The sequence below is a fragment of the Neophocaena asiaeorientalis genome, unplaced genomic scaffold (assembly GCF_003031525.2).
Source record: "Neophocaena asiaeorientalis asiaeorientalis breed wild unplaced genomic scaffold, Neophocaena_asiaeorientalis_V1.1 scaffold123, whole genome shotgun sequence".
Lineage (NCBI taxonomy): Eukaryota > Metazoa > Chordata > Mammalia > Artiodactyla > Phocoenidae > Neophocaena > Neophocaena asiaeorientalis.
The window spans coordinates 14,965,826-14,992,370 of NW_020173666.1; the positions used below are offsets into that span (position 1 = coordinate 14,965,826).

General features: G+C 38.0%; 1 protein-coding gene across 1 annotated transcript in view; it reads right to left on the bottom strand.

Moving 5' to 3' along the window:
- The window catches only part of PRKN (parkin RBR E3 ubiquitin protein ligase), a 1,231,166-nt gene that overhangs the window by 734,003 nt on the left and 470,618 nt on the right, over window positions 1–26,545 (bottom strand). The window contains exon 4 of the mRNA XM_024747998.1: window positions 11,793–11,914. Coding sequence (XP_024603766.1) covers window positions 11,793–11,914 — 122 coding nt within the window. The remainder of the gene's footprint in view (window positions 1–11,792; window positions 11,915–26,545) is intronic.

The window sequence follows — 26,545 nt, forward strand, 5'->3', positions numbered from 1 at the left end:
TGTATATTTTGGAGATTAAATCCTTTGCCAGTTGCTTTGTTTGCAAATATTTTCTCCCATTCTGAAGGTTGTCTTTTCGTCTCCTTTATGGTTTCCTTTGCTGTGCAAAAGTTTTTAAGTTTCATTAGGTCCCATTTGTTTGTTTTTGTTTTTATCCTCATTTCTCTAGGAGGTGGGTCACAAAGGATCTTGCTGTGATTTATGTCAAAGAGTGTTCTTCCTATGTTTTCTTCTAAGAGTTTTATAGTGTCTGGCCTTTCATTTAGGTCTTTAATCCATTTTGAGTTTATTTTTGTGTATGGTGTTAGGGAGTGTTCTAGTTTCATTCTTTTACACGCAGCTGTCCAGTTTTCCCAGCACCACTTACTGAAGAGGCTGTCTTTTCTCCATTGTATATTCTTGCCTCCTTTATCAAAGATAAGGTGACCATATGTATGTGGGTTTACCTCTGGGCTTTCTATCCTGTTCCATTGATCTATCTTTCTGTTTTTGTGCCAGTACCCTACTGTCTTGATTACTGTAGCTTTGTAGTATAGTCTGAAGTCCAGGAGCCTGATTCCTCCAGCTCCATTTTTCTTTCTCAAGATTGCTTTGGCTATTCGGCGTCTTTTTGTCTCCATACAAATTGTGAAATTTTTTGTTCTAGTTCTGTGAAAAATGCCAGTGGTAGTTTGATAGGGATTGCGTTGAATCTGTAGATTGCTTTGGGTAGTATAGTCATTTTCACAATGTTGATTCTTCCAATCCAAGAATATGGTATATCTCTCCATCTGTTTGTATCATCTTTAATTTCTTTCATCAGTGTCTTATAGTTTTCTGCATACAGGTCTTTTGTCTCCTTAGGAAGGTTTATTCCTAGGTATTTTGTTCTTTTTGTTGCAATGGTAAATGGGAGTTTTTCCTTAATTTCTCTTTCAGATTTCTCATCATTATTGTACAGGAATGCAAGAGATTTCTGTGTATTAATTTTGTATCCTGATACTTTACCATATTCATTGATTAGCTCTAGTAGTTTTCTGGTAGCATCTTTAGGATTCTGTATGTGTAGTATCATGTCATCTGCAAACAGTGACAGTTTTACTTCTTCTTTTCCGATTTGGATTCCTTTCATTTCTTTTTTCGTCTCTGATTGCTATGGCTAAAACTTCCAAAACTATGTTGAATAATAGTGGTGAGAGTGGGCAACCTTGTCTTCTTCCCCATCTTAGGGGAAATGGCTTCAGTTGTTCACCATTGAGAATGATGTTGTACCAGCTAAAGGTTTTTAACTCTCTGCTGAGAGAGGAGGTGACGTAGCAGAATGAGAAAATCCTCAGATTGTTTCCATACCATATGGGTTCAAGCTAGAGCCCCACCTCATACTATCTCTTTGGTAGTTCTCTTTTTCTCTGATTCTTGTAAGGTTTTCTCAGGTATAAACTGATAGTGATACCTACTTTTCCCAATTAACATGGCTGTCTTATAAATCAACATGATGCACATGGAAATACTTTTTAAACTGTTAAAGGCTCTACAGATTCAGCTTATGTAATAGAGCAGTACATCAGAGGTTTCAACTGGAGCACCAGATACAATAGAGGTGGTAAGCAAGAGAGGTAGTAAAGCAAGAGAGGTGCTGATTCCATACACAGATTTATGAATCTAAAAACTAGAGATAGAATTTTAAAAATAAACTTTATTATTTTGGAGAAATTTTAGGCTTGCTGCAAAACTGAGTGGAAAGTACAAAGTTTCCATACACCTCTGACCAACACACGATACAGTTTTCGAAATTTGTCACCTACATTGTATATGTAAAGAGTGGTGTGTTGGAGACTGAGTGGAGATCATTTGGGTCTCCACTAGTTTGGAGTAGTTTGGAGCCAGTAGTTTGGAGTCACTTGTTAGTATGAGTAAACTAAGGGTTCTCCTAACTAGTTTCATGAACTGTATTTCTATCTAGTGTCAAAATGACCCAGAATTTTCTGTAAATCTTCAGTTGTGCTTTGGGAATTTCATATTAATTTAGAAAGCCATCCTAATAAACATCCACTGCCCTACTGCCTAGGAAATCACCTACAGTTAATCAGATACAGCCATCGTTTAAAGCTGGCATTATCATCTCATGGACAGATGAGCTTTTTCCTTCATAATCTGTTAAAAGTAAGTAAAAAAACGTGTTTTTTTCTCTTTCTTACTGAATAGGATATCCTATTTAAAGTAGTTTGTGTAGAAGGTCAGTGTAAACAAATGTGATATAATCTGTAAATTGTGTAATGTTGCCATAAAGTTAAGATTTAAGCTTTGAATAAACAGACATAGTAAAGATGGTATATGTGTGTGACCACAAAAATGAATGGAGTGTGACCAGAAAAATAAAGGACTCTGTTAATTGGGTACCCTTTACTCTACTCCATTTCTAGACTCAGTGCCTCAAGGCAGGGACTATGGCTTTTCCACCTTTGTGCTTTAGCATAGTGCCTGATGCATAGGAGATGTTTACACCTGTGCGGTGGAATGAATGAATAACTGAACAAATGGCATCACAGTCAGTGTTTTCCTTAACCTATCTGTAATCTTAGAGTAGGAATGAACTTTGCAGTCATCCAATCTAAATTCCCTCCTGATAAAAAAACTTGCTCTTATAATATATACTTGGTGTTTGGTCATCTGTCTTCTGCTAGACGACCTTTAGTAATGGAGGAACAATTGCTTTTCCAGTTAGGTAGCTCTCTTCATTGTATGGCACTCTAATTGAAGGGAGTTATTTGACCTAAAATCTGTCTTCACCCATAAATTGTAGCTCTGCTCTCTGAAAATAAAACAAAATCCTAGGAATCTTCCATCTGTCATCCCTTCATATGTTTAAAGCAGTTAAAATGATTCACTTCTTAGGTCTTCCTTTCTCTACTAAATTCATGGCTTTCAAATGTAAGAAAGGCAGAAAGTATCTCCTTCCCTCAATGAAATTCACTTTTCTATGAACAGCTTCAGAGTCAAGTGGTAGAGGAAGAGTATGACAGAAAAATCATTATTAGAATCAGGATGTATTGGGAAGCAAGACCAGCAGCTACTGTTTGAACTTGAATAGGACTTGTGTGGACTGGCTAAGACTGATTGAAAATATTCTCAAGAAGAAGGCTGAACTGTAGAAAGGTAAAAGGGGCAATGCAGATAGGTACTTCTTCATGGGACAGTGATGGTGCTAAGCTTGGAGAGTCAAGAGGTGTGGTTAGAAATGACAATTCAGAGAGAGCAAGTGTGGTAGCCACCGGTCAGGAGCTGAGAACACAGGATTGTTCATGATGGGGCTTGCTGAGCTCTTGAGCCTTGATGCCCAGTGGTATTTCTCTTCTCATAAAGCAGCTCCAGGCAGTTCCAGTATAAGCAGGGTTATAACGGGGCTCAGAGAGGCAAGTGGCCCTTGCAGGACTCATGCCGAGGACTCTAACTTCGTTAGTATTATGCCTCCAACAAGCCAGTAGAGCCAACTAGTCACTGAAAAACTGTCATAATCCACGAGAGCCTCCTCTGTAATTTCATGATTTCCTATTTTCCAGGTGTACCGATGCTCTTCTGTTTTCTCCTCACTGAAGGAAAACACCTGTGTGTCACTGTCCATTTCCCAAATCTCCATTCCCACTTTAGGAAATGTAGTCTAATAAATTTGGTTCTTTTCGGGAAAAGGCTGCAGAGTAAGGCTCTACTCTCTCTCCATAGTAGTAAAAAAACAAATGTAACTTAATATGGATGTTTCAGTTAGAATGTAACTCTGGTTCCCCAGATTTAATTCTCAGTTTGGTTCCTTTCTCACTGTGGACCCAAGTGAAGTCAATTGACCTCTCCATTTCTCATATGGCTTCAACGATACGTTTATGCAGGTAGCTTGATATTCCCAGATGGAAAATGGCATGCCTGCATAAGTACCAATGCTTCTGTAAAATAACTGAAAAAACATAGCACAGTCCTGATCTGCACTCTCTTGCCTAATTCTGTAGGTCTCTCAATGCAACTCTTCTGTCCCTCACATTTTATTAGCGCTAGATAATATGCACATTCTTTATAAAGCACTGACAAAGGATCTACTATAGAGTATGACAGAGCTACTAAATTCTGTTTATCTTTCCCCAATGAGGTTTTTAGGTCATTTTCTTCTTAAGCAAAGAACAAATAACCCACTGCCCTGAAGATCTTTCTTTTTTCTTTCCACGATTCTTGATAACGCTTCTAAGTGGTCAAATGGATAATATATCAATTTCATTCTGTAGAAAACCAGGGAGATACATTTACATGTAGAAACAACCACTGAAACAACAGTGGCATTTCACACACAAAAACAAGTTCAAGGCTGGCCAAATCCCTTGCATAGCCATAGTGATACAAATAGAGTGTATAACAGTAAAATTCAGACTTAGTAAAGAAACTGATGAGTCCATGAAAGTGATCTAAAATAATTATGCATTTACAAATACGGCAGCCATTAGTCATTTGCCCATCCAATGTCCATCTCATCTTCTCTCCTTATTTGCAGAAGTATGATTTTGATTGGAGAAGCAATGGACCGAAACCCTCGGATAAACTGGCCTAAGCCAATTATGGCTATCCTGTTTGCCTTTGGGAAACACTTGCTTTTCAAGCTTCCTTTGTAATTATTAGTGGGTCTATGACAAAGTTATAAACAATGTGATGTAAGGGGAAGACTGAAAAGAGGCTTCTAAAAATTATCAATATTATTACTTCCTTTTACAAATAAAAAAGACAGGCATGGATGTTCCCCGTTGTCCTGCCCTGCCTGCAGACTCAATACCACGATACCTGGTTCTGTGACATGAAGGATGGTGGATAGTAAAGGTACAAACAACCCAGTCAGTGCTTAAGACAACACTTAAGTCCTCATGGAGTAAGCCGCTGATGAAAGAGTGTTCTATCACTGCCGGTGAACAGAATTGTTAACCAATAAACAAAGCAGCCCTGTTTTAAAACATGATACATTTAACTACAACTTAAAATGAAATAATAGAGTGTATACTACACTTTCTTTAAAAAATCTTACCTTTTCCTTTATGTTTTATAAATGTATTTAGGCTGTGATTTTTGTCAAATGTCCTTTGTAGTCCCAATAAATACTTCTCTTGTAAACAATGAATAAAATTCTATGTAGCACAACCAAATTCCAATTAAACAGATTAATGACCACATGTCAGTATTGACTGACAGACTTTGGAAAACTTTATCGTATTTTCCATATGAAGTAAATAACAATATGTACCTCATTGCCATAACCATACATATAAAGAAACTAGAACACTATTCAAACAACATAACAATTAAATGGGATATTCAGGTAAACTGCTTTAGACCTTGGTTTCTGGTAAACATTCAATAATAGCTATTAATAATACTCATTCCTCATGATATATATAAATATATATATTTATATACACACACATACCTATACACACAATAAACCAAAGTATTTGGTTTTATTGGTTTATTCCTTTGGGAATAAGGAAATAAAGAATTCAACACATTTTTAAAAATATATATGCATACATTTCAGAATGGCATGATTTAAATTTCCTGCTCACGGTTTTGAGATTTTCACACTAGCATCATAGGTCAGGAGTAAGGCTGGGTATCAAAGGACAAACGGTGAGACACTACAGCACGACCAGGGTACACGCCTGGGAAGGGCCCATCTTTCCAGGGACTTCTGATGCTACTGGGTGTTCTAAAAATATGCTCTGGGGATATGCATGTGTAAGATTATTTTCTTTTGCCTCTTTCTTAAAGATTTGTAAAGTAAAATCATTATTTTAAAAAAGTCAGCTATTAATATAGTATAGAGAGTCACCAAAAAAGAAGCAGTGAAAGGCTTCCTCCACTGGAGTCCAACTGAAAATTATTAGCCTGATTGAAATGTCAATGCGTTACCAACACTGACCAACATTTATGCAGGATTCAATTTACTGAAATCACTCCAACTAATAACATATGACCAAAGAAAATTTTAGTTCTGAAATATTAAGCATATGACAAAGGTTCTCAATGTAGGAATTTCTACAGTTGAAATAACATAAAACAGTGAATAGTGAACATAACATAGTGACCAGCTGTTGGCTACAGCTGCCTGCAGCTCAGCTGGATAGCATTTTACTTATTTCATACACAGTTTTATATGTATATATAGTGTTTTATCTATTTCAATAGGCAACTTTATATTGTTTCACTTTTTGTGAACTCTTTATTAAATGTTTATATCATTGTGATATAGCAAAAATGAACTGTTTTCCAATCCACAAGAACATATTTATTGTTTTTGTTTGTTTTTCTAATGAGAAGTTCCCTTGGTTTACTAATAACTGTCTATAGTTCTTCAGAAACAAACACTTCCATCTATGATTGTGACTCGAATGACTGCTGGCTGATTACTCTCACTCAAGGATGTTGGCATTACACCTCAGAGGCCCCCAGTTACTTCTAGAACCCCCAGGTGAGTGTTCCCCACACGTGACCACTACCGAGTTTGCCAGCTCCGGCTGTTCTGTTTGACATTCTTGCTGTTCATCTCTTCCTCCAGCTGCTGCTTTGCCTACGCAGCTTGACCAAGAGCCAACTGAGGGGCCTCCCTGGGGTCAGCACCAATAATCACTACACAGATGTCCCAGCAAAGAGGGAGGGGCATAGCCAGATAAAGAATGGGATGCCAATTTGAATCTCAGATTTAAAAAATTAATATAGTTATGTTCCATGCAATGTTTGGGACATACTTATACATGAACAAAATATTCATTGTCTATCTGAAATCAAATTTACGTGAACACCCTGTATATTTGTGTGCTAATCTGGCAGTCCTACCCAGCATCTTCCAGGTGCCAGAATGATGCTGGGCTCTGTTCTCATCCCCAAGCCTGCCTGGCTCTGGCTTTTGCCCTGATTCTCACACAGACTCTGATGAAAAACCTCTTTTGTCCACTCTTTGCTCTCACTCTCCCCTGAACCATGAGGCTCAAGCCAAGTCCAAGGAGCCATTCTGCCCATTCTCCTTTTCTCTCATCTACAGTTTTATTACATATGTGACTTTATTATGTACATAAGAGTAGGTTTTGATATTAAGGGAAGTAAGTAGACTCCTGGTCAACAATTAATCTCTAACAAATATTAAGTTTAGGAACAGTTATACATTTAGAGTATATTTCTTAATAAATTTCCTCACATAAATTGTTCCTAATCTATAAACCAATTTTAAATAAAGTCCATCATGTCAGGCATTTGTACAACTTACTCTATTTATTTCACCATTTATCATCAGAAACCTTTTAGCTTTAATGCTATTCCATGGCAGAGTATCTTATTAGAGTGGCAAAGATAAAGTTCTTTTTGAGATAAAGTAATTACAGTGATTGTAGGGGGAAAAAAATCATCCACAGTTCATGGCTGCGGTAATCTCTTGGCTTCTGATTCATTTTAAGACTAATAAACTGGGTGCAAACAAAAAGATGTTAATAGCGGATAACTCAGGTTACCTAGAGTTTGTGCTGGAGGTATTAACAGTTTGTAACTTAATCAGAACTGAAGTGCCCTAGAGGTGTACGTTTACAATGTGAGTTCAGCAGTTGTTTCAATGTGTTTTTGGTAGAAAATCAAAAGTTTTCTTCACTTGAAGAAATGACAATAAGAGCTAATGGTTTCCAGATGTTTATTATGTGCCAGGCACTGTTCTAAATACTTTAATGAGTTAAGTCATTTAACCCTCACAGCTTTAATGAAATTTTTACTTCCAATTGATGACAAGGAAACTGAGACATAAAGAAGTTAAGCAACTTGCCCCAAGTCACACAGCCAGTAAGTGACAGAACCAGAATTCAAATGCAGAACACCTGATGGACAAAAGGACCACAGAGTCCGTTCTCTCCAGGTCTTTGTTCCCAGGCAATTCAGAGCCCCATACAGTATTCCAAGGCAGAACACTATGTTCTGTGTGTTCTCTCATCTCACTTCTACATCCTTTCTATCGTGTAATTATTTTTAGAGTCAATAAATCATTTTACTCATAAACATCCTTACCATATTTTAAGCCTGTTTCCTTTTAGAAAAAGTAGTTTCTTCCTATCACAGAAGCTTTGTTTCCCAAAGGAGGTACAACCCATCTAGACTGTGGGCAACGGCTGGAGCGTGATGGGAGAAGGGACGGGACATGTCATCCCAGCGTAGGAGAGAACACCGCTGGGACTCCGTGAGCAGAAGCCTGCAGGGCTCAGGAGAAGGCACCCTCTTAAGGTGATTCCCTGGGACAGAATCCTCATCATCAACGTCACATCTACCTAAATTTCACCAGCCCAGGCAAATTTTTTAACAGGTCACACAGTCTCTGGTAGTCTTGTGTTTATATATGTTGGTGCTGGGAAATCTTTGAGAGCTTGAGCTAAGAGCTTTCTTCCTCGCCAGAAGGCTCGCTCTTCACCCCACACACTTATAATTTAACAACGGGACAGACAGTAGAAGGGACCATGCCTATTGACATTCTAACCTTGAATTTGGCAGGATTCCAGGAGAAAGGGAGAGGGGAACGAATCTTTAAGTCTCTCAGTGCTGTTTCTTTTTCCAATATGAATTCCTTCTTTAATGTCTAGTTATTCTAAAAACAGTGTACAGTCTACGCATCTTGGAAAACCTTATTTTTTCTGCCCACTTTTCTGAATTAAAAAAAAAAAAAGGCTCTGAGCATATGATTTACACATCATTTGATTTTCCATACTGAGGGAAACAGTGATGACATAGGTTATTTAAAATCATTCATTTTATTATTCAAGAAGACAATCAGAAATGTATACACATGGATAAAGCCACCTCCCTCTGTGGTCAACTCCGTTTCGTTTCTGTGTGGACCTACGTGGACCGTCTTTGAATAGACAATTGAAAACTGGCTGCCTGCCATGTTTTTCCAATCAGTTGTTGTTCAGTGTTTTCCAGTGAGTGTTCATTTTTCTAAAGACTATTTCAGTTAGTGGAAACCCTGGTCAAGGTCACCATGAATTAAAGAAGATCTTGGAGACCGAAGAAAACCTGGTGTTTTCTGTAAGCTAATTCTCAACTTATTCTCAAGGTCAGGCCAAAACTTCAGACCTCAGTTTCCCCATCCTTAGCACTGTGACAGAAATTGCTGTCCTTCTTTCTTGCCAATTTATTACGAGTTTCACATTAAATATGAAACATTTCAACAATTCAACCTTAGAGCATTACGTATGAGAGGCGGCTCATTCTCTCGCATGTAAAACTTAAATAGTGTTGAGGAAATGTTGGAATTATGAATAAATCCCCAACAACAGCAAAAAAAAATTAGGAGGCTACTATTAAGACTCATGAAGGGCATGGGGCTTATTGCAGACAGATTTCTTCTACCCAGAAAAAATAAAATTATGATTTAAAAAAATAAACCAGGTGGGTAAGTAGGTTCCAATTTTCCTCACTGTGTATTAAGAAGCTCCTTGCAGAAGCTCAGGTAAACCACAATCTGTTCCCTATAACCAGTCAGCTACGCATGATCCTATTTCTTTTTTCTTTTTTTTCCTGACCAGAGGAAATTGTGTACGTTGTAGATCTTTATAAATTTTGGGCAAATGAAACCTATCAGTTTTCTATTCTCTGCTTAGAAACCCGTCCTCTTAGCAAAGTCCCACACCTGCTCCATCATTTCTAAGACTAAACTTGCAGACCAACTGCCGGTGTGATTAGTCAGCTGCTCACAGAGATATTGTTTGAAGGTATTACTGAGTGTGTATCTTTTGTTATTAATAAAAAACCGAAATGCCTGGTCTATTTATTTGTTGGGTACCAGTTATGATACATCTAGTAACTGTACTGAAACTCTGGATTAAATAAATAATCTTCAAATCATCTTTGATTCTATTTTCTTAATCCTTAAGGGTATTTTTTCTAAGAGCATTTTTGAATGATATTTTAAATACAAGGAAGGTAGTTGAATAATAGAACATTTATTAGCAGATTTGTATAGCAAGCAATCTATCCTAAAAAAGGGCCAGGGCTTTGGAGAAATACAGAAAAGACTTTTCACTTCTGGCACCAACATTTGTTAACCATGTAACTTTGAACTCATTACTTAACTTTGTGGAGTCTCTTTATTAAAAGCATTGGATAATGATATGTACTTTTCAGGTCTGTGGTGAGAATTAGAGAAAAATACAAGTACCAGAATATAAATGTAAGGAAGGAAGTCAGTAAATTGTGGCAAAACAATCATACTTACTATGATTCATATGATTACAAAATGCCAAATAGAATTTCTAAAATTTGCGGATCTATTGAATCAATGTGTGAAAGTTCAAACGCAGATGCCATCCGCTACAGGCAACACACCACGTGAGGTGTTGGAAATAAGACAGGGACCCAAACTGACAAGTTATCTGATCTTATGAGGCTTACAGACTCTTGGAATACAGACAGATAGACAATTGCATAGAATGTAGGACAGAAGTTTAATGATAACTGAATTACATTTTTGAGTAATTCCACCATTTCCCCAGGCTTGAGTCAGAGAACCACGCTTTCCCCTTGACTCGGTACATCCTTCAGGTTCTTTCACAATGCTCCCTCACATCCAGTAAGGGTGATTAATTAATGAATAGGTGATTTAATTAACCTCTTTGCCTTTGATCTATCACCAGCCTCAATCCCAGTGACAAACTGTTACAGCACCAAGAAATAGTCTTAAAACATCATTTTATACATGGTCTTTCTTTGTGACGCTTTGCCTTTGCTCCTGTTGCCTACGGAATAAAATCTAAATGCTCTAGCCGTCACTGGGGCCCGATGTGCTCACGGGGGTGCTGCTCTACACTTCAACCCCTAATCACCTGTAAAAGTCTTTATCCTTCTGTGCCTCCTGGGCTGTGTTCTCAGCACTGAGCTGACCAGAATGCCCTCCGCTCCCCTACACACGTTGGCATCCATATCACATTTAGCCAAATCCTACACAACTATCACGCTAAAGCCATGAACTACTGTGCCTATGTTTTATATCAGGGGCCAGCTGGCAAATCTTTTCTCTAAAGGGCCAGAGAGTAAACATGTCCGGTGTTGTAGGCCATCCAGTCAATCTAGGGCACAAGAAAGGTACAGACAACGTGCACAGATGTGGGCGGGGCTGTGTTCTGACAGAACTTTGTCACAACACTGGAATTTAAATTTCATGTCCTGTTCATGCGTCACACAATACTACTCTTCTGACGTTTCCCAACCACTTAAAGATATAAAAACCATTCTCAGGTTGTGGACTGCACAAAACAAAAAGAGGCGGCAACACATCGTGCTTTGTAACCCTGTTTTATATGCATACTGGTCCTTGATCCACAACTTTCCTTTTCATTTTTTTTATTGAGTGTCACTTACCTCAAGTGCACCATCCTTAAATGAAGAGTCCAAAAAATTTTGACATATGCATACAACCATCACACAGATCACACAGATCGAGATATGAAACATTTCCAGGATCTTAGAAGGATCCTTCTTGGCTGCTTCTAGAAGACACCCCCAACCTCTTTTTGATTTAAAATCAGCCTCTATATTCCCTTTCAATAGGCCTGGATTAAAGAAATGGGGGCAATGGCCCTGTAGTACCTAAAATTTACAGAGCAGTATATTTTTAAATGAAACTTCAAATACCATTAACCATTACAACCACATAGAAGTCCATTTTTCAGTAATGGGTGATATCTGATCAGAAACCCCGAAAGGCAACTCTGGAAATACACATTCATTTTGCAGGGCAGCCGGCTCACGCCACATCTCCTTACCTGGGCCAAGGTGAGCGTCGCTTGTTGACAGGTGCTGCACCGCACCCTGAGCTTTCCTGGCTGCACTCCTTGACAGGGGCCTTTGCAGTACACAAAAAAGCTGTTGTAGGTTGGTCTACCTGCTGGGAAAAAAAGAAAGCAGAGGAAGTAGCCAATCAATGCTGAATCCAAATTTAGACAAATTTTAAAACTAACTCCTCAGGAACATTTTGAAACATTACTGGGATAAATGTTATAATGAAGATACAACAATTTAATTTATTAGGTTGGCCAAAAGTGTCTTAGGTTTTTAAGTAAAAATAAAGGACGCATTTTTCATTTTCACCAAGAACTTTATTGAACAATGTATTCACCCTTTTGTTCCACTACCTTCTGCCATTTTTCAGGCAACTTCATAATTCCATCTTCCCAAAATTTTTTATCTTTTTGAGCAAAGAACTGCTCCAGGTGCCTTTTATAGTCTTCCAGGGAATTGAAATTTTTTCTAACCTTAGGTTTTTAAGTAAAAATAAAGGACGCATTCTTCATTTTCACCAAGAACTTTATTGAACAATGTATTCACCCTTTTGTTCCACTACCTTCTGCCATTTTTCAGGCAACTTCATAATTCCATCTTCCCAAAATTTTTTATCTTTTTGAGCAAAGAACTGCTCCAGGTGCCTTTTATAGTCTTCCAGGGAATTGAAATTTTTTCTATTAAGAGAATTTTGTAAAGACCTAAATAAATGGAAATCCAAAGGTGCAATGCCTGGCATATACAATGGATGAATCAGAACTTCCCAGCCAAGCTGTAACAGTTTTTGCCTGGTCATCAAAGAAACATGCGGTCTTGTGTTATCCTGATGGAAGATTATGTGTTTTCTGCTGAATAATTCTGGACGCTTTTCGTCGAGTGCTGCTTTCAGTTGGTGTAACTGGGAGCAGTACTTGTTGGAATCAATCCTTTGGGTTCCAGAAGAAGCTCATAATAGAGGACTCCCTTCCAATCCCACTATATACACATCACCTTCTTTGGATGAAGACCGGCCTTTGGCGTGGTTGGTGGTGGTTCATTTCACTTGCCCCACAATCTCTTCCATTCCATATTATTGTACAGTATCCACTTTTCATCGCCCGTCACAATTTGTTTGAAAAACGGGACATTTTCATTACGTTTAAGTAGAGAATCGCATGCGGAAATATGGTCAAGAAGATTCTTTTTGCTTAACTTATGTGGAATCCAAACATCAAAGCGATTAACATAACCAAGCTGGTGCAAATGATTTTCAATGCTTGATTTGGATATTTTGAGTCTGTCGGCTATCTCCTACGTGGTATAACGTTGACTGTTCTCAATTAATGTCTCAATTTGATTGCTATCAACTTCAACTGATCTAACCGACCGTGGAACATCGTCCAGCAAGAAATCTCCAGCACGAAACTTCGCAAACCACTTTTGACACGTTCGATCAGTCACAGCGCCTTCTCCACACACTGCACAAATCTTTTTTTTGCATTTCAGTTGCGTTTTTACCTTTCTTGAAATAAAAAAGCATAATATGACAAAAATGTTGCTTTTTTCTTCCATCTTCAATACTAAAATGGCTACACAAAACTTTGCCAATTTTGATAAATCTTTTTTTAAATGCACGCTGATTTGACAGCTGTCACATACAATCTAGCAATTCGAATTAAGTTAAAGACAACTAAGTGCTGCTAGAGCCATCTTACGGAAAAAAACGAACAAACCTTTTGGCCCACCCCAACAGAAAATCTAGTTTTATGCTCAAAAGAGGGACACTCTTTTCTTCTTCTCGCCAACAGCCCTGTGACTTATTCAGCAAAGTAGCAGCCTGCTGCCGGAAGAGCTGGCCAAGGGTAACACAGGGAAATTAAATGCACACTTTGCTGTTGACGTTTTTAAAAGGACAAGAATCTAAGACCATTGGAAATTTAGGGGCCACTGCTCCTGAATTTTATTTCATGTGTCTGTACCCAGTTTTGAAGGCTCCAGATTTTTTCTCTTAAAATCTTATCTATAGGGACAAACTACTCCTTTTCTCATGATATGAATGATAATATCACAGTTTGCTGAGTTTCCAATGAGACTTTCCAACACAGGGTCACACGTAAAGTAAAACAAAAGCCCTGAGGGGCTTAGCACACTCAGCGATTGTGTGCAGAAATGGGTTCTTTGCATTTCATGAGTGTCCTCTACCTAGACAAATGCCATTCAAATAATACATTTTCAAGAGCAAAAGCTGCACAAAAAAAAAATCGATAGTTAAACATCTCTGATCATTTCTCTCAAATGTCACCATACAGGAAAATATTATTCCTGTCACCATACAGGAAAAAATTAGGGGAATATTTTTGAACTGTTCCACACTTCTACATCTACAAAGAACTACCTTTATTCAGACACACTTACCAGTGACATAACTAACTTCCAAATTTCTAAAATTACCAAATAGTTCTTTTAATCCTTACTTTACTTCTTAATGGGTGGGACTAACATGAAAGGTCACAGCATAAAGATTTGTTTAAAATTTTACTAGTATCATCAAGAACATTTAGAAATAATGAATAGTAAGTACGTTTGATCATTATGAGCAAAAACTTTCAGACTTTCAAATGCATATGGTTTATTGAAAACAATTAGTACAAAAATAATGAGAAAACAAAAAAGATCCTGGTCTTATGTAGCTCCATTTGCTTTACTAATTTACAAAAAGTGCCTCGGTAGACATATTTAAGTGTCATTTGTTTAGCCATCTTTACTAATACTATAGGTGACAATACTTTGTAAAATGTAAAGCACAATAAAGATGTCAAGTTTTATAATTTTATTATTTATTGGTAATATATTTGTAATTATTAATTTCCAGAGATTAATATTTAGTTTCAGTGTGAAAAGGAAGATGAATTATAAATATATATTTGTATTGATATGAAACTATGATTTTCTGACACGTTTCTGTAGCTTTAGTGCCTTAATGTGTAAGATATTCAAGTCTATAAATATCACATTGTTATTAGCAAATATAATAATTAGATAAAATATATTCTTAAGGTTTTATGTATATCATAAATGCAACAGAGAGAACCATATATTAAAGCTATAGAAATGCCATAACAACTGACAGAAAATCACAAGAACTCTGACAATTTTAATGCGTACCATGACAAGCTTAGTGAAGAAGGAAGGAGCCTTTATCATTAAAACTTGTATCAGCAATATGAACAAAGCCAATTCACAATTTTTATAACCTACTGTAAAGGTTAAACAAAAAAAGAGGGGGGAGGAAGAGAAAGGCTGGAAAAAGAAATGCTTACAAAGGGGAGTTGCGGTTGCAGAGACACTAGCATTGTTGAAAGAGCGTATTAGCAACGACTTGACGAAGCATCTCAGAAACTGCAGGAAACTAAATGACTCTTCTCTCTCCCTTAGGGCAACAGCAACATTGGCAATATTGTTTCAGCTAATGATAGAGCCAGGCAGAATATGAAGATTGGGATACATACCTCTGTGTGCCACAGCCTGCACTAAAGTCCTTGAGAAGTTAGTCAGAAAGTACTGCATGCCCATGCCCTTGCCCTAGAAGCATACAAGATGACATGCAATCTATTACATAGTGCTTCCCAGAGCCAGCGCAAGCTGGGATTAATAGTCAGCCTAAGGAAGATCAAGGTCAGGCCAGTCTTGGTTACAGCACATTTCAAGCTGTTGGCTCTACTTGGTCAAGCAGTTGGGGCTTCCAGCAAATCTTGGGAGCCCCTTTTCAGGATGGCTTCCCCACCTCGTTGGCTACATCACACTATTTCAAGTTGGCAAGCTTCTCTGTGCCACGCTGAGGTCTGGACTGCAGAGGACAGGAATAAGCACAAACAACATCCTGACCATCTTCTGGGCAATGTTCCCATTAGCCTGATGGAACGGTCTAAGGTACAGACTCTTAAAAATGGAGCTGTAACTCCTAAAGGAACGAGCAAGGCAATGGGAAGAATGACCCTCAAAACTTTTCTCTATGTATATAGCTGTCTCCAGCCAATAACATGAATCTTCCCCTTCTTAAACTTCTGTTTGGATCTTAAAATTATTTTTCTCTCCTAATCAACTCTTCCATATTGCAACCCCTTCACTGCCCAAAATAATCAAAGCAGCTTGTGTTTGTGTTATAGATTTCCCTTTTTTTATATAAGTTTTCAAATCTAGAGAAATATTTCAAAAATCTTACAAATTATAACCTACCCTGTAATTCACTGATTGTGAACATTTTGCCATATTTTATGTGCACCCTCTGTGTGTGTGTGTGTGTGTGTGTGTGTGTGTGTGTGTGTGTGTGTGTACATTTACATACATATATACTTTTTTGGCTGAATGATTTTTAATTAAGTTGCAGACATGATGCTACTTCACCCCTAAATCCTCCAACACCCTAAAAAGAACTTTTTTCACCTAAAACAAGAGTTTTTGAGTGATTTGGTTGTTTCAGCTGTTCTATTCATGGTCTGATCTGGTATATTTTAAGTATACCTTACAGAACACTACAGTGGCTTGCAAGCTGTTGAAAGGTGTCAAGCCAAAATATCGGGGAATCTTTAGTCAGACCATTTTATTTCATTATTTTAAATTTAATTTTATTTATTTTTTTATACAGCAGGTTCTTATTAGTTATCCATTTTATACATACTAGTGTATATATGTCAATCCCAATCTCCCAATTCATCACACCACCACCACCCTCCTGCCACTTCCCCCACTTGGTGTCCATACGTTTTTTTCTCTACATCTGTGTAGTCAGAACATTTTAGGTGATGCCAAGTTAAGCACGTGCTCTCGCTGCAGGACTTTGCAGACTCCATGAAGACAGGAAGTATGGAGCATAGCACGTCCCTAACTTTATCAGACTTCAGAAGTCTTCCTTTTATGGAGCATCTTGTGTAAATGTATTTCTCAGAAACAATTTGGAAAAAAATTTGGAGGAAGGATACAACCCACTGTGTAGGGCTTCATCTACAGCAAGCCCAACTGCTAAAGTTTATAAACACAGATTTATTAGACACCCTGCTTACAATTAAGTTCTCCCCTCCACCCCAAGCCATCAATAAACTTACATAATTATTTTATCATGAACCAGAAGGGTTAGTCTACAATGAAATGATTTTACAGTGTATTCGTTTCATTCAGACGTTCGTTTTTTTTTTTTTCCTGGATAGAAGTTAAAAACACAGCTAGTGTGCAGGGCCCTGTTAAAATGTGAGTCCCTATGTCCCTTCAAAGCATCCAAGAGGCTTCCTTAGTTTTATCATTTTATCATTATCTTTAGGTTTTCTCTCCCACTTTGTCTGATTAACATAATCCTTCCTCAAGTCTTTTCTTTTCTCTCATTCCCTTTTCTTGTTGTCTTGGTCCAAAAAAATTGCCAAAAGCATTAACAATATTCACCACTTATCGAGCAAAGCCCCCATTCAAAAAGAATATACTATTTGCGTTGTCTTTTTGAAAAACGAGCATAAGGTGCACAGTTTCCATTTTTAATGTATTTTAGATAATGGGCTTACAGCCTGAAGACGTTGTTTTAATAAGATAAATGAATACTTAAGAAAAATCATTCTGACTTTGATGAAAACTTTCCATTGACCTCAGAAGTTTCCATCACTGTTTGTCACAGAGAGTCAAGTGTTTAATTGCCTGGATAATTTGTTTTCTAGGGGAGAAGACAGTGAGATTAACATATTTTATACCTAGGTAAAATAATGTTCAGTACCAATACACTATAAAGCAACAGGAACACAACTGATTTAAAATTATTTTATCACATATGAGCTTATTAAAATATTAAGTAGAACAAGCTGCCCATGAGAACTTTCTGTGACCATGGAAATGTCCTCCATCTGCATTCTCCCATACAGTAAGCCATTAGCTACAAGGGCCTATTGAGAATTTGGCTAGGAACTACTAAGAAACCACTCTTTTTTAAAAAAAATTTAAGTAATTTATATTAGCACAGCCATATGTGGGTAGAAGCTACTAAATTGGACAGCACAGAAGAGAATAAATAAAAATGATGTGTCTTGTCTCCTCTCTCCCTGCCTTGTCAAACACACAGTTAACAATACTAAGAAGATTCTTCTGTCACACTGAGAAGTCCAGCAGCCGGCTGTTAAGCGTACTGATATGCAAACAGTGCTGGCTGGAGAGAAGGGGAAGGGGGAAGGTTTGAACTTGAGGCACTTTGAGGGAGGACAGAGATGGGTGGAGCCCTGGGTACTTTCTAGTGTCAGAGGTAGAACAGGGCTCCTCTCCATCCCTTCCTCCACCACGTCCCCATTCCCGACACCAATCTGCTCACCCTCCACCCATCTCCACTGCCATCACCATCTTTGAAATCTGACCCATATATTCAAGGTCCAGTTGGAATGGCACTTCCTATAAAAAGTCTTCCCTTGATTTCCCCGAAAGTAAAAGATATTTCCCTAAATAATTACATCTAAGGGTAGGAAAGGATCCAGCTTAGTCTTGTCACCTTTAAGCAGCCGACTTGTCCTAACATCAGGAAACCAGCATCTAATAAGGAGGAGTCCCTGGAATGAAGCATCTTCACCCACCTCCTCCCCACTGCCCAGCCTGGCACTTAGTATTTTCATCTTTTGCCCTCCTGCCTCCTTCTGACTATAGCTTAGTTCTGTATTTTAAATGCTGAGGATATTATCACTGCACCACTTAGCTCCATTGATCAGCTCTAACTGGCCATGTTCCCTCAGTTTGCCCCTTCCCCTAGCTGCTTAGGGAGTAATCTCAATCCTGTTTGATTCCTAAGAGCCCACTGTGGAACAGACCCATGGCCAGAGTTTCTGAACTTGTGACCTTGACCCTGTGATAAGGAACTACAACACAGAGAAACTTCTCCTCCAACATTTACCAGAATTCTTGCTCTTGTATTTCTGGATGGTGGTCCTTCAGCCTGTTCTCAACGACATTTGCTGAAATACATGACTCATGAAAAAAATAAATATACATTGAATGAACAAAATCAATACCATCCCTGAAGGCCAGGAAGCTCATCTTTGCACAACCCATTTTTCCTTATATCGGCCTGATAGTACCCATTAGTTCTAGTTGGAACAATGCATATTGAATTAATTAGTCTAAGACAGTTCCACATGAAATCCATTCAATGCACACTCCTGGAATCATCTCTTCTGTATGAAACCTGCTTTGGATCATTAAAAACATGGAGATCGTGTCCACTCCAACCTAACGTAAATTGGAAAAAGAATTTCACCCCACATTCACTACGTACTTGTCCCACCTTTCCTATTGTTACAACTCCCCCCTATGCAACACTGCACCCTTTTTCATATGTTCCAAATGACTAGGGAAGTTCCTTGAACTTAGTAAACATTCAATAAATATTTGCCAGGTCAATAAATTCTCGCACATTTTAAATGATCTGAAAGTTGTAGCAGGTATGATAGTATGAGAGCAAAATTCATATTAAATAGAATGTAGTCATGATTACCAAATATTTAGAACATCCTTCCACGAGCCAAAATTACTGGATTAACTTCACATGTCCTTCAAAATATTAGTATATTTTAAATGTAATATTATCTTAAAATATTATCTTAAATATCATCTTAAGATCACAAATGACCAGTATGACAAATAAAAGTAAAACAAAAAAGAATACTTAAAAAGTTCAGGTAGAAATTAGTATAAGTGAAAAAAAATTGCATTATGAAAATTTATAAGTGGAACTACTTTAAAAGAGGACAGTTATTACACATAAACACTTTCATTTCAATCCTTATACAATGGGTTACTACACCCACTGAATCCAGCTACACCAGTCCCTGCTTTTATTTTATTTTTTTTTAACATCTTTATTGGAGTATAATTGATTTACAATGCTGTGTTGCTTTCTGCTGTATAACAAGGTGAATCAGCTATATGTATACATATATCCCCATGTCCCCTCCCTCCTGCGTCTCCCTCCCACCTTCCCTATCCCACTCCTCTAGGTGGTCACAAAGCACTGAGCTGATCTCCCTATGCAGCTGCTTCCCACTAGCTATCTATTTTACATTTGGTAGTGTATATATGTCAATGCTACTCTCTCACTTCGTCCCAGCTCCTTCCCTGTGTCCTCAAGTCCATTCTCTACGTCTGCATCTTTATTCCTGTCCTGACCCTAAGTTATTCAGAACCATTTTTTTTTTAGATTCCATATATATGTGTTAGCATATGGTATTTGTTTTTTTCTTTCTGACTGACTTCACTCTGTATGACAGACTTTAGGTCCATCCACCTCACTACAAACAACTCAATTTTGTTTCTTTTTCTGACTGAGTAATATTCCATTGTATATATGTGCCACATCTTCTTTATCCATTCACCTGTTGATGGACACTTAGGTTGCTTCCATGTCCTGGCTATTGTAAACAGAGCTGCAATTAACATTGTGGTACATGACTCTTTTTGAATTATGGTTTTCTCAGGGTATATGCCCAGTAGTGGGATTGCTGGGTCATATGGTAGCTCTAGTTTCAGGGGGTTTTTTTGTTTGTTTTTTGCGGTACACGGGCCTCTCACTGCTGTGGCCTCTCCCGTTGCGGAGCACAGGCTCCGGACGCGCAGGCTCAGCGGCCATGGCTCACGGGCCCAGCCGCTCCGCGGCATGTGGGATCTTCCCAGACCGGGCCACGAACCCATGTCCCCTGCATCAGCAGGCGGACTCTCAACCACTGCGCCACCAGGCAAGCCCCATCATTATTCATTTTAAAGTAATAACCAAAGCTCCGTTGCCAAGACAAAAATGTAGAGTGAAGCATAATTTAAGGAGTAGGTTTAAATAAATAACCAGGTTTGAAGCCGACTGGGGTAAATCTAGTCACTTATTCTTCCCAGAAATGGACTCGGGCAGGGGATGGTTAAGGCGTATGCTAGAAAAGTCTCAGCTCTTCAAAATGTTGAGTGAACGTTCATAACTCATATTTAGATGGAAGAAAAAACTGATGCTGCAGATGGCTGTGTAAAGTTCCTCGGGATATAATCTCTATAGCCCAGGATGTGTCCATCTAGGTCCAGCCCAAGCCTTGCCTTGTCACCTTCGGCAAATCAGTGGACCCTAAATGCTGTTTTCTTATCTGCAAAATGGAGATGATGATAGTACCTAATTCTTAGGCTTTTGTGAGAATTTTACAAAGAATAATACAGGTGCAGCACTCAGCACAGTGTCTGATACACATTAGCTCTTCTTATTTGTTGTCAAAAAATATGGAACTTGAGTTATTCCCAGGTACTCATACCTGTGAGCACTTCATCCTCCTGCTTCCTCAGGTGACCATTTTCCTGCTTTTATAAATGTTGATTCTTATACACTATCTCCATCATAAACCTACCTCTAAATATTTAGAAATATCTGAGGTATAGTTCTTTTTAAAACTGCTTCAAAACCAACCAAGTCCTTTACCATGATATATTTAATAATATTATGGAATATAAACCGTAATGGAAAGTCTTTAAATTGATTTAAAGTTACTAGAGTCACATTTTTCCATGAATCACTATTATTATGCAAGCAATACAGGTGGATTGTAGAAAAATTAGGAATGACAATAGTAAACAATGATATGGATCCCATCTAGTGGATAATATTTTCAAGCTGGCTAATGCACTTAAAAAAAAATAAAGTATTTCCAAAATAAAAACTGTCTTTTATCGCATGGTTTGTAAAATGGTACTGAAGGAGATTCAAAATGGATTCCAAAATTTCACCTTAACGGCAGACTGGCTTATATTAGTGCTTATTCTTCTTTGAAAGATAAGCATGATCGTCGCCACTTCATAAATGAGGAAAGACAAGTTCAAAGAGATTGAGTGCCATCCCCGAGACAGCCATGCGGTAGTCAGAGGTTTGAGTATAAGTGTTCCTGATTACAAAGCCTATGCTTTCTCCTCAACCATGTGATAATAGCCTTGACTAGGGTGCTAATTATTACTAAATACTGTAGGGATTGATTCAACGGCTGTAAAAAGTGGCACTTGAACACAGGTTGGCAATTAAGCACCGTTGTCAGCAATCACTGACTGCTTCAGCATGAGTCTCACCACCCCACTTCCCTCATTCAATCAGCACTAGAGGTTTCATGGAAATTTTCATTAACGTTTTACAGCACTGGCATTCAGCAAGAGTATGTAGGTACAGCAATTATCAATAAAGAAAGGTAAATCTCATTTTTCAGAGGTAGCATATATTCTAAAATTGTAAGTTATACCAAACAAAGCAGAGGATGGTACTAGCCTTTGTTCACCTACAGCAGCATTGTTATCAGAGGGTAAAGATGTACCATCCAGGGTCCCCAGGTTGGAAGACAAACAGCATCAGGCAAGTGACTTTTTATTAAAGTATTGGTTCTATCTTTTCAAAAAAAATCATTTACACTTGTATCTTGCTACAAAATATATTTCTTTTATTTTCTATAGAAATATTTAAAATTACTAAGCATTATCGAAAATGTTAGTCCTAGAATATGTACTCCATTCAGGCACTAAAAATAATCACAAAAATTGCTATTCATAGCTGAAATTCTTTATCATAGCCCCTCATGGTTTTTTCTCCCAGCCAAGCTATCCAAACTTAATTACACTGTCCTCTCAAGTGTCGGAACCAAAACACTTGTGATTTCCACACCACGCATCCACAGCCTCCACACCTGCCTTTGGCCTGGGACCAACTCCCTTCAGGAGGAATTCCCAGTCACCTTTAAAGTCTGTATCAAGTGTCAAATGTTACCAAGTCCTTGAGAAGCCTTGCCTCACCTTCCACCCACAATAGGCAGAGTGAATGTTCCTCCCTTACAGCTTCAGCACTTGGTTCATTTGGCTTGTACATCTGTAATTAGCTTTGTATTAATTATATGTCTACTTGCTTGTGGAATCCAGTTTTCTAATGATGAGGATCCTACCTTTCTCATCTTTATACCCTTAGAGCTTGGCAAGCCACTAAGGAATCAATAGTACTTAGCCTAGTGACTGGTTCATAGGAGGGACACGAAAGAAACATATTAAATTACCTGATGAAATCTTTTTATTTCCATCAAATGTTTAGGTTTTGGGCTCTACTATTCCCCCTGATCTGGTCACTGATGACTGACTTGCCCACATTAGTGTGTGCCCCTCCCTCTACATTCTTAACATCTCTGAACTTCATGATCATTTCTCCTTTTGTATAAAAGCCCTCGATACTTAAATTACATCTGCATACCAATGGCAACAAATTAAACATCTTGATTTACAATTAATTCTATATATTAGAAATACCTAAGGAAATTATGTCATAAAAACTTGTTTTAATGTTTTCATTCTATTATTATAAATGAAATTTCACCAAGAATCATAAACACAGATAAAATCTTTTTAAAGCAGCACCAGTTTCACTCACAGTACAGTTCAATCAACTCCTTGAGACTTCTTACATGATTCTCTGACACCAACATTTTCTAAAATAGCTATTCATACAAGAAGCTATTTCCTCTGCCTTTTGAAACGTAGGTAAATATACAATGTCATCGTGTGCACCAGGTAATAACAATATGTCAAGTGTGTCTAAATGCAGATGTGTCATCTACCGTCCTTGTGAGTTCCCCTCTCCTTTCTTTCCCCTCTTCCTCTCTGGACTTAAGTAATTTCCTAGTAGGTCATCCTGCCTGTATACTCTCCAGAACCTATCAATTCTCCAAATTGGTTTCATATTAATTTTCCTAAAGTAAATATTTGATCATACCATTCTCCTTAAATGTCTCCGCATTGCCTCTTGGATGAGATTTAAACACCTTTGCTTAATAAACTTAGTCCCTCCATTGTTTGCATGAAACTTGACTACACTATCCTCACCTTCCCCTACTCCTCTCTACTTCAAGCTAAACTGGGCCCTCAGAAGACACACCCTTTCCCACCTCTATCACAATAGTTATCTGAAAGGTGGAAATGAGGCAAAAGATGTGGGCAGCAAATCCTTTCGATATCACGGAGGGAAAAGCCATCCAAAGGCTTTCTGGAGCAGTACTGTGCAATAGGACCTTCTGCAACGTTGGAAGCATTCTACCTGTGCTGTCCACTGGGGCAGCTGCTGCCCTACATGCGGTGACTGAGCACAGGAAGTGTGGTGGTCGAACTGAGAAGCCAATTTTTTTTAATGTTATATACATTTATTTACTTAAATGTAAATAGCCAGTTGTGGCCACATGGGGGATGTATTCATTGTTTCATATTGATTGAAGGTCCCAGACTTAGTAAAGTCACTTGTCATTGATCAATTTTTGTCCAGTACACATGCAAATAATTTTTGTTCTGAGAAACAGATAACCTCAAATATGTATGGTCTGTTGGACATTTCTGTAGACATATAGATAGGTAAATAGATGGACCTCTAATTTCTAAAGTGCTCTTTGAACTTTTATAATATATAAAATATAATATTTTATAATATTTTATTATGTCCCTCATTAATTAATGAATTAAGTAAAATTTTTTACATGTGTTCATCTTATATTTGGGGGGGGGTCATGATATTACTTTTTGTAAACTGTACACCTTCTTATTTCTAGGGAGAGAGAAGACTGTAAAAGTCCTAACAGTTCAATCCTAACCTGAACTGAACAAGTACACAGTAAATATTCACTTCTATTTCTTCCCCTTTGCCCCTAAAAACAGATAAAAATGCATCATTTCTCTCTATTTCTACATGCCCTGGTTCTCCTCTTCCCCCAGTCTTTTGGGGCCCAGATGTACTACCACCTCCTCCAGGAAGACTTAATGATTCATCCATCAAACGTAAATCCTCTGCCCCTATATTCCCATTACATTTTATTTACATTTTTCTCTGGATACTTAAATCACTTTCTATCTCACCATTTCCCATAGATATTTTTATCAACCTTTTTACACTTCAGATTTTTGAGGGTGGAGACTACATTTCACTGCATTCTCCCTGTGTCAATGAATAAATAATGGCAAGGATGTGGAGGAAGACGAGCAACTAGACTTGAGACTAACACTGTGATAGGAGAAAATCCTTTAGCTTGTGGAAGACAACGTCACAATACACTGACCCTCAGATAACTTAATCTCTGTGATAATGCAAGGGGGAATGTTCTTCCAGACCCACTAAAATGACATGCAGGTTGATGACTTTTTACGGCAACGGGGTTCTAAAACGAAATGTTTCCCAGCTTCTGTTATTTGGCAATGCTAAATGAATGTTGTCTAAAGGTTAAATATAAATTGGTTATACATCTTCACTTCACTGCATCATGTAGGGAAGGCTACCTTACAACAGCCATGTTTGTGTCAGCATCAAGAAAAATAGTCTTATTTTAATAGTAGTAACACTATTGAAATCATTGTTTATTCTACATAATAGGCTTCAGATTTGAGGATGATGCCGTTGATGGTCATCACTGAATATATGAGTAAGAGGCTGAAAAACACTGAGGACAATGAACTAGCCCTTCTGGACTCCCAGTGGACAGAATGGCCTCTTCCCAATGGCTGTAGTCACCATTCGCAGGTGCACTGTCCTTGGCTGAAAGGTCTGCCTTTTGCTAACCAGACTTTGCAAACTGACTGAAGAATCTCATTTCAGAACAGTCCTTTTTACACCCAGTTTGCCTGACTTTATAGGCAATGACCCGTGGTTTGATCACCTGTCCACACCACCTGGTGGTTTGGATGTCATCTAGTTATAATCTTGTAAACAGTCTCTCTGAAGATCTGTAGTCACCCTTTAATTCTGAAGTCTCGCTGTCAACCAGCCAGAAAAGCTTGATGAATATTCTCCCTGACACACTGAGCTAGTCTTTACTGATGACGAGACCAGGATGCATTGCTATAACTGTAAGAGGTAGCAAAATCTTACTTAAAAATAAAACTCTTCCCTTGGTTACGTATTTCAACTTTGGGAAGCTCATTTTGGGGAATAAAATAAGGGCTTTGGAAGAAATTAATGCTTCGATGATTAAAAAAATTTATTAGGTTAAACTCGAATTGCAGTAACTCGAATTGCAGTAATCATGACCTAGGAATTATACCTCAAGAAGCCTGTGATACAGATAGATAGATAGATAGATGATAGATAGATAGATAGATTTCCCTTTAGCCGCTAAAAGGAGAAAGGCCAAGGATTTGGCAGGAAGAGAATAAAAACTGAAAGATCAGAAAGATTTACACAGGCAAAAATGATAGCAGAGAGGAAGCTGCAATGAAAAAGAAAGACAAAGAAAACTGTGTAGAAGGAAAAGCAGAAACACTAATAGTCAGAGAGCCATGGCAAAGAAAGACAAACATTAAGAGAGAACATGCAGTTTCACAGAATACCATTCTCAATCTCGTGACCTCTTGCAATATTTTTATGCAATGTCCATGCTCTAGCTTCACTACTGTAATGTAAATGGGGCTACTACCTCTTGACATGTGCTTGGTGCACAAACCAAGGCCCATGGCTCGTCATTAGCTTCCCTTCCAGCTCTTCTCTTGTATCCATTGCTTCTTCTCCCTCTTCCTACTGCCTTTGTGTGTGGGAGGTGCCAAAAACACTCATATAGCAACATATTCTCCTTCCCTCCCCTCACTTTACATGCTGTGATTTCTCAGACCTGGTTCCCTAACTTAAAAAATAGACTATCAATAAATATAATACATTAGTTAGAGAAGTATCTAAATTTCCACAGAGAAGAACAATTACTTTTAGCTCAAGAAAAAATGCTAT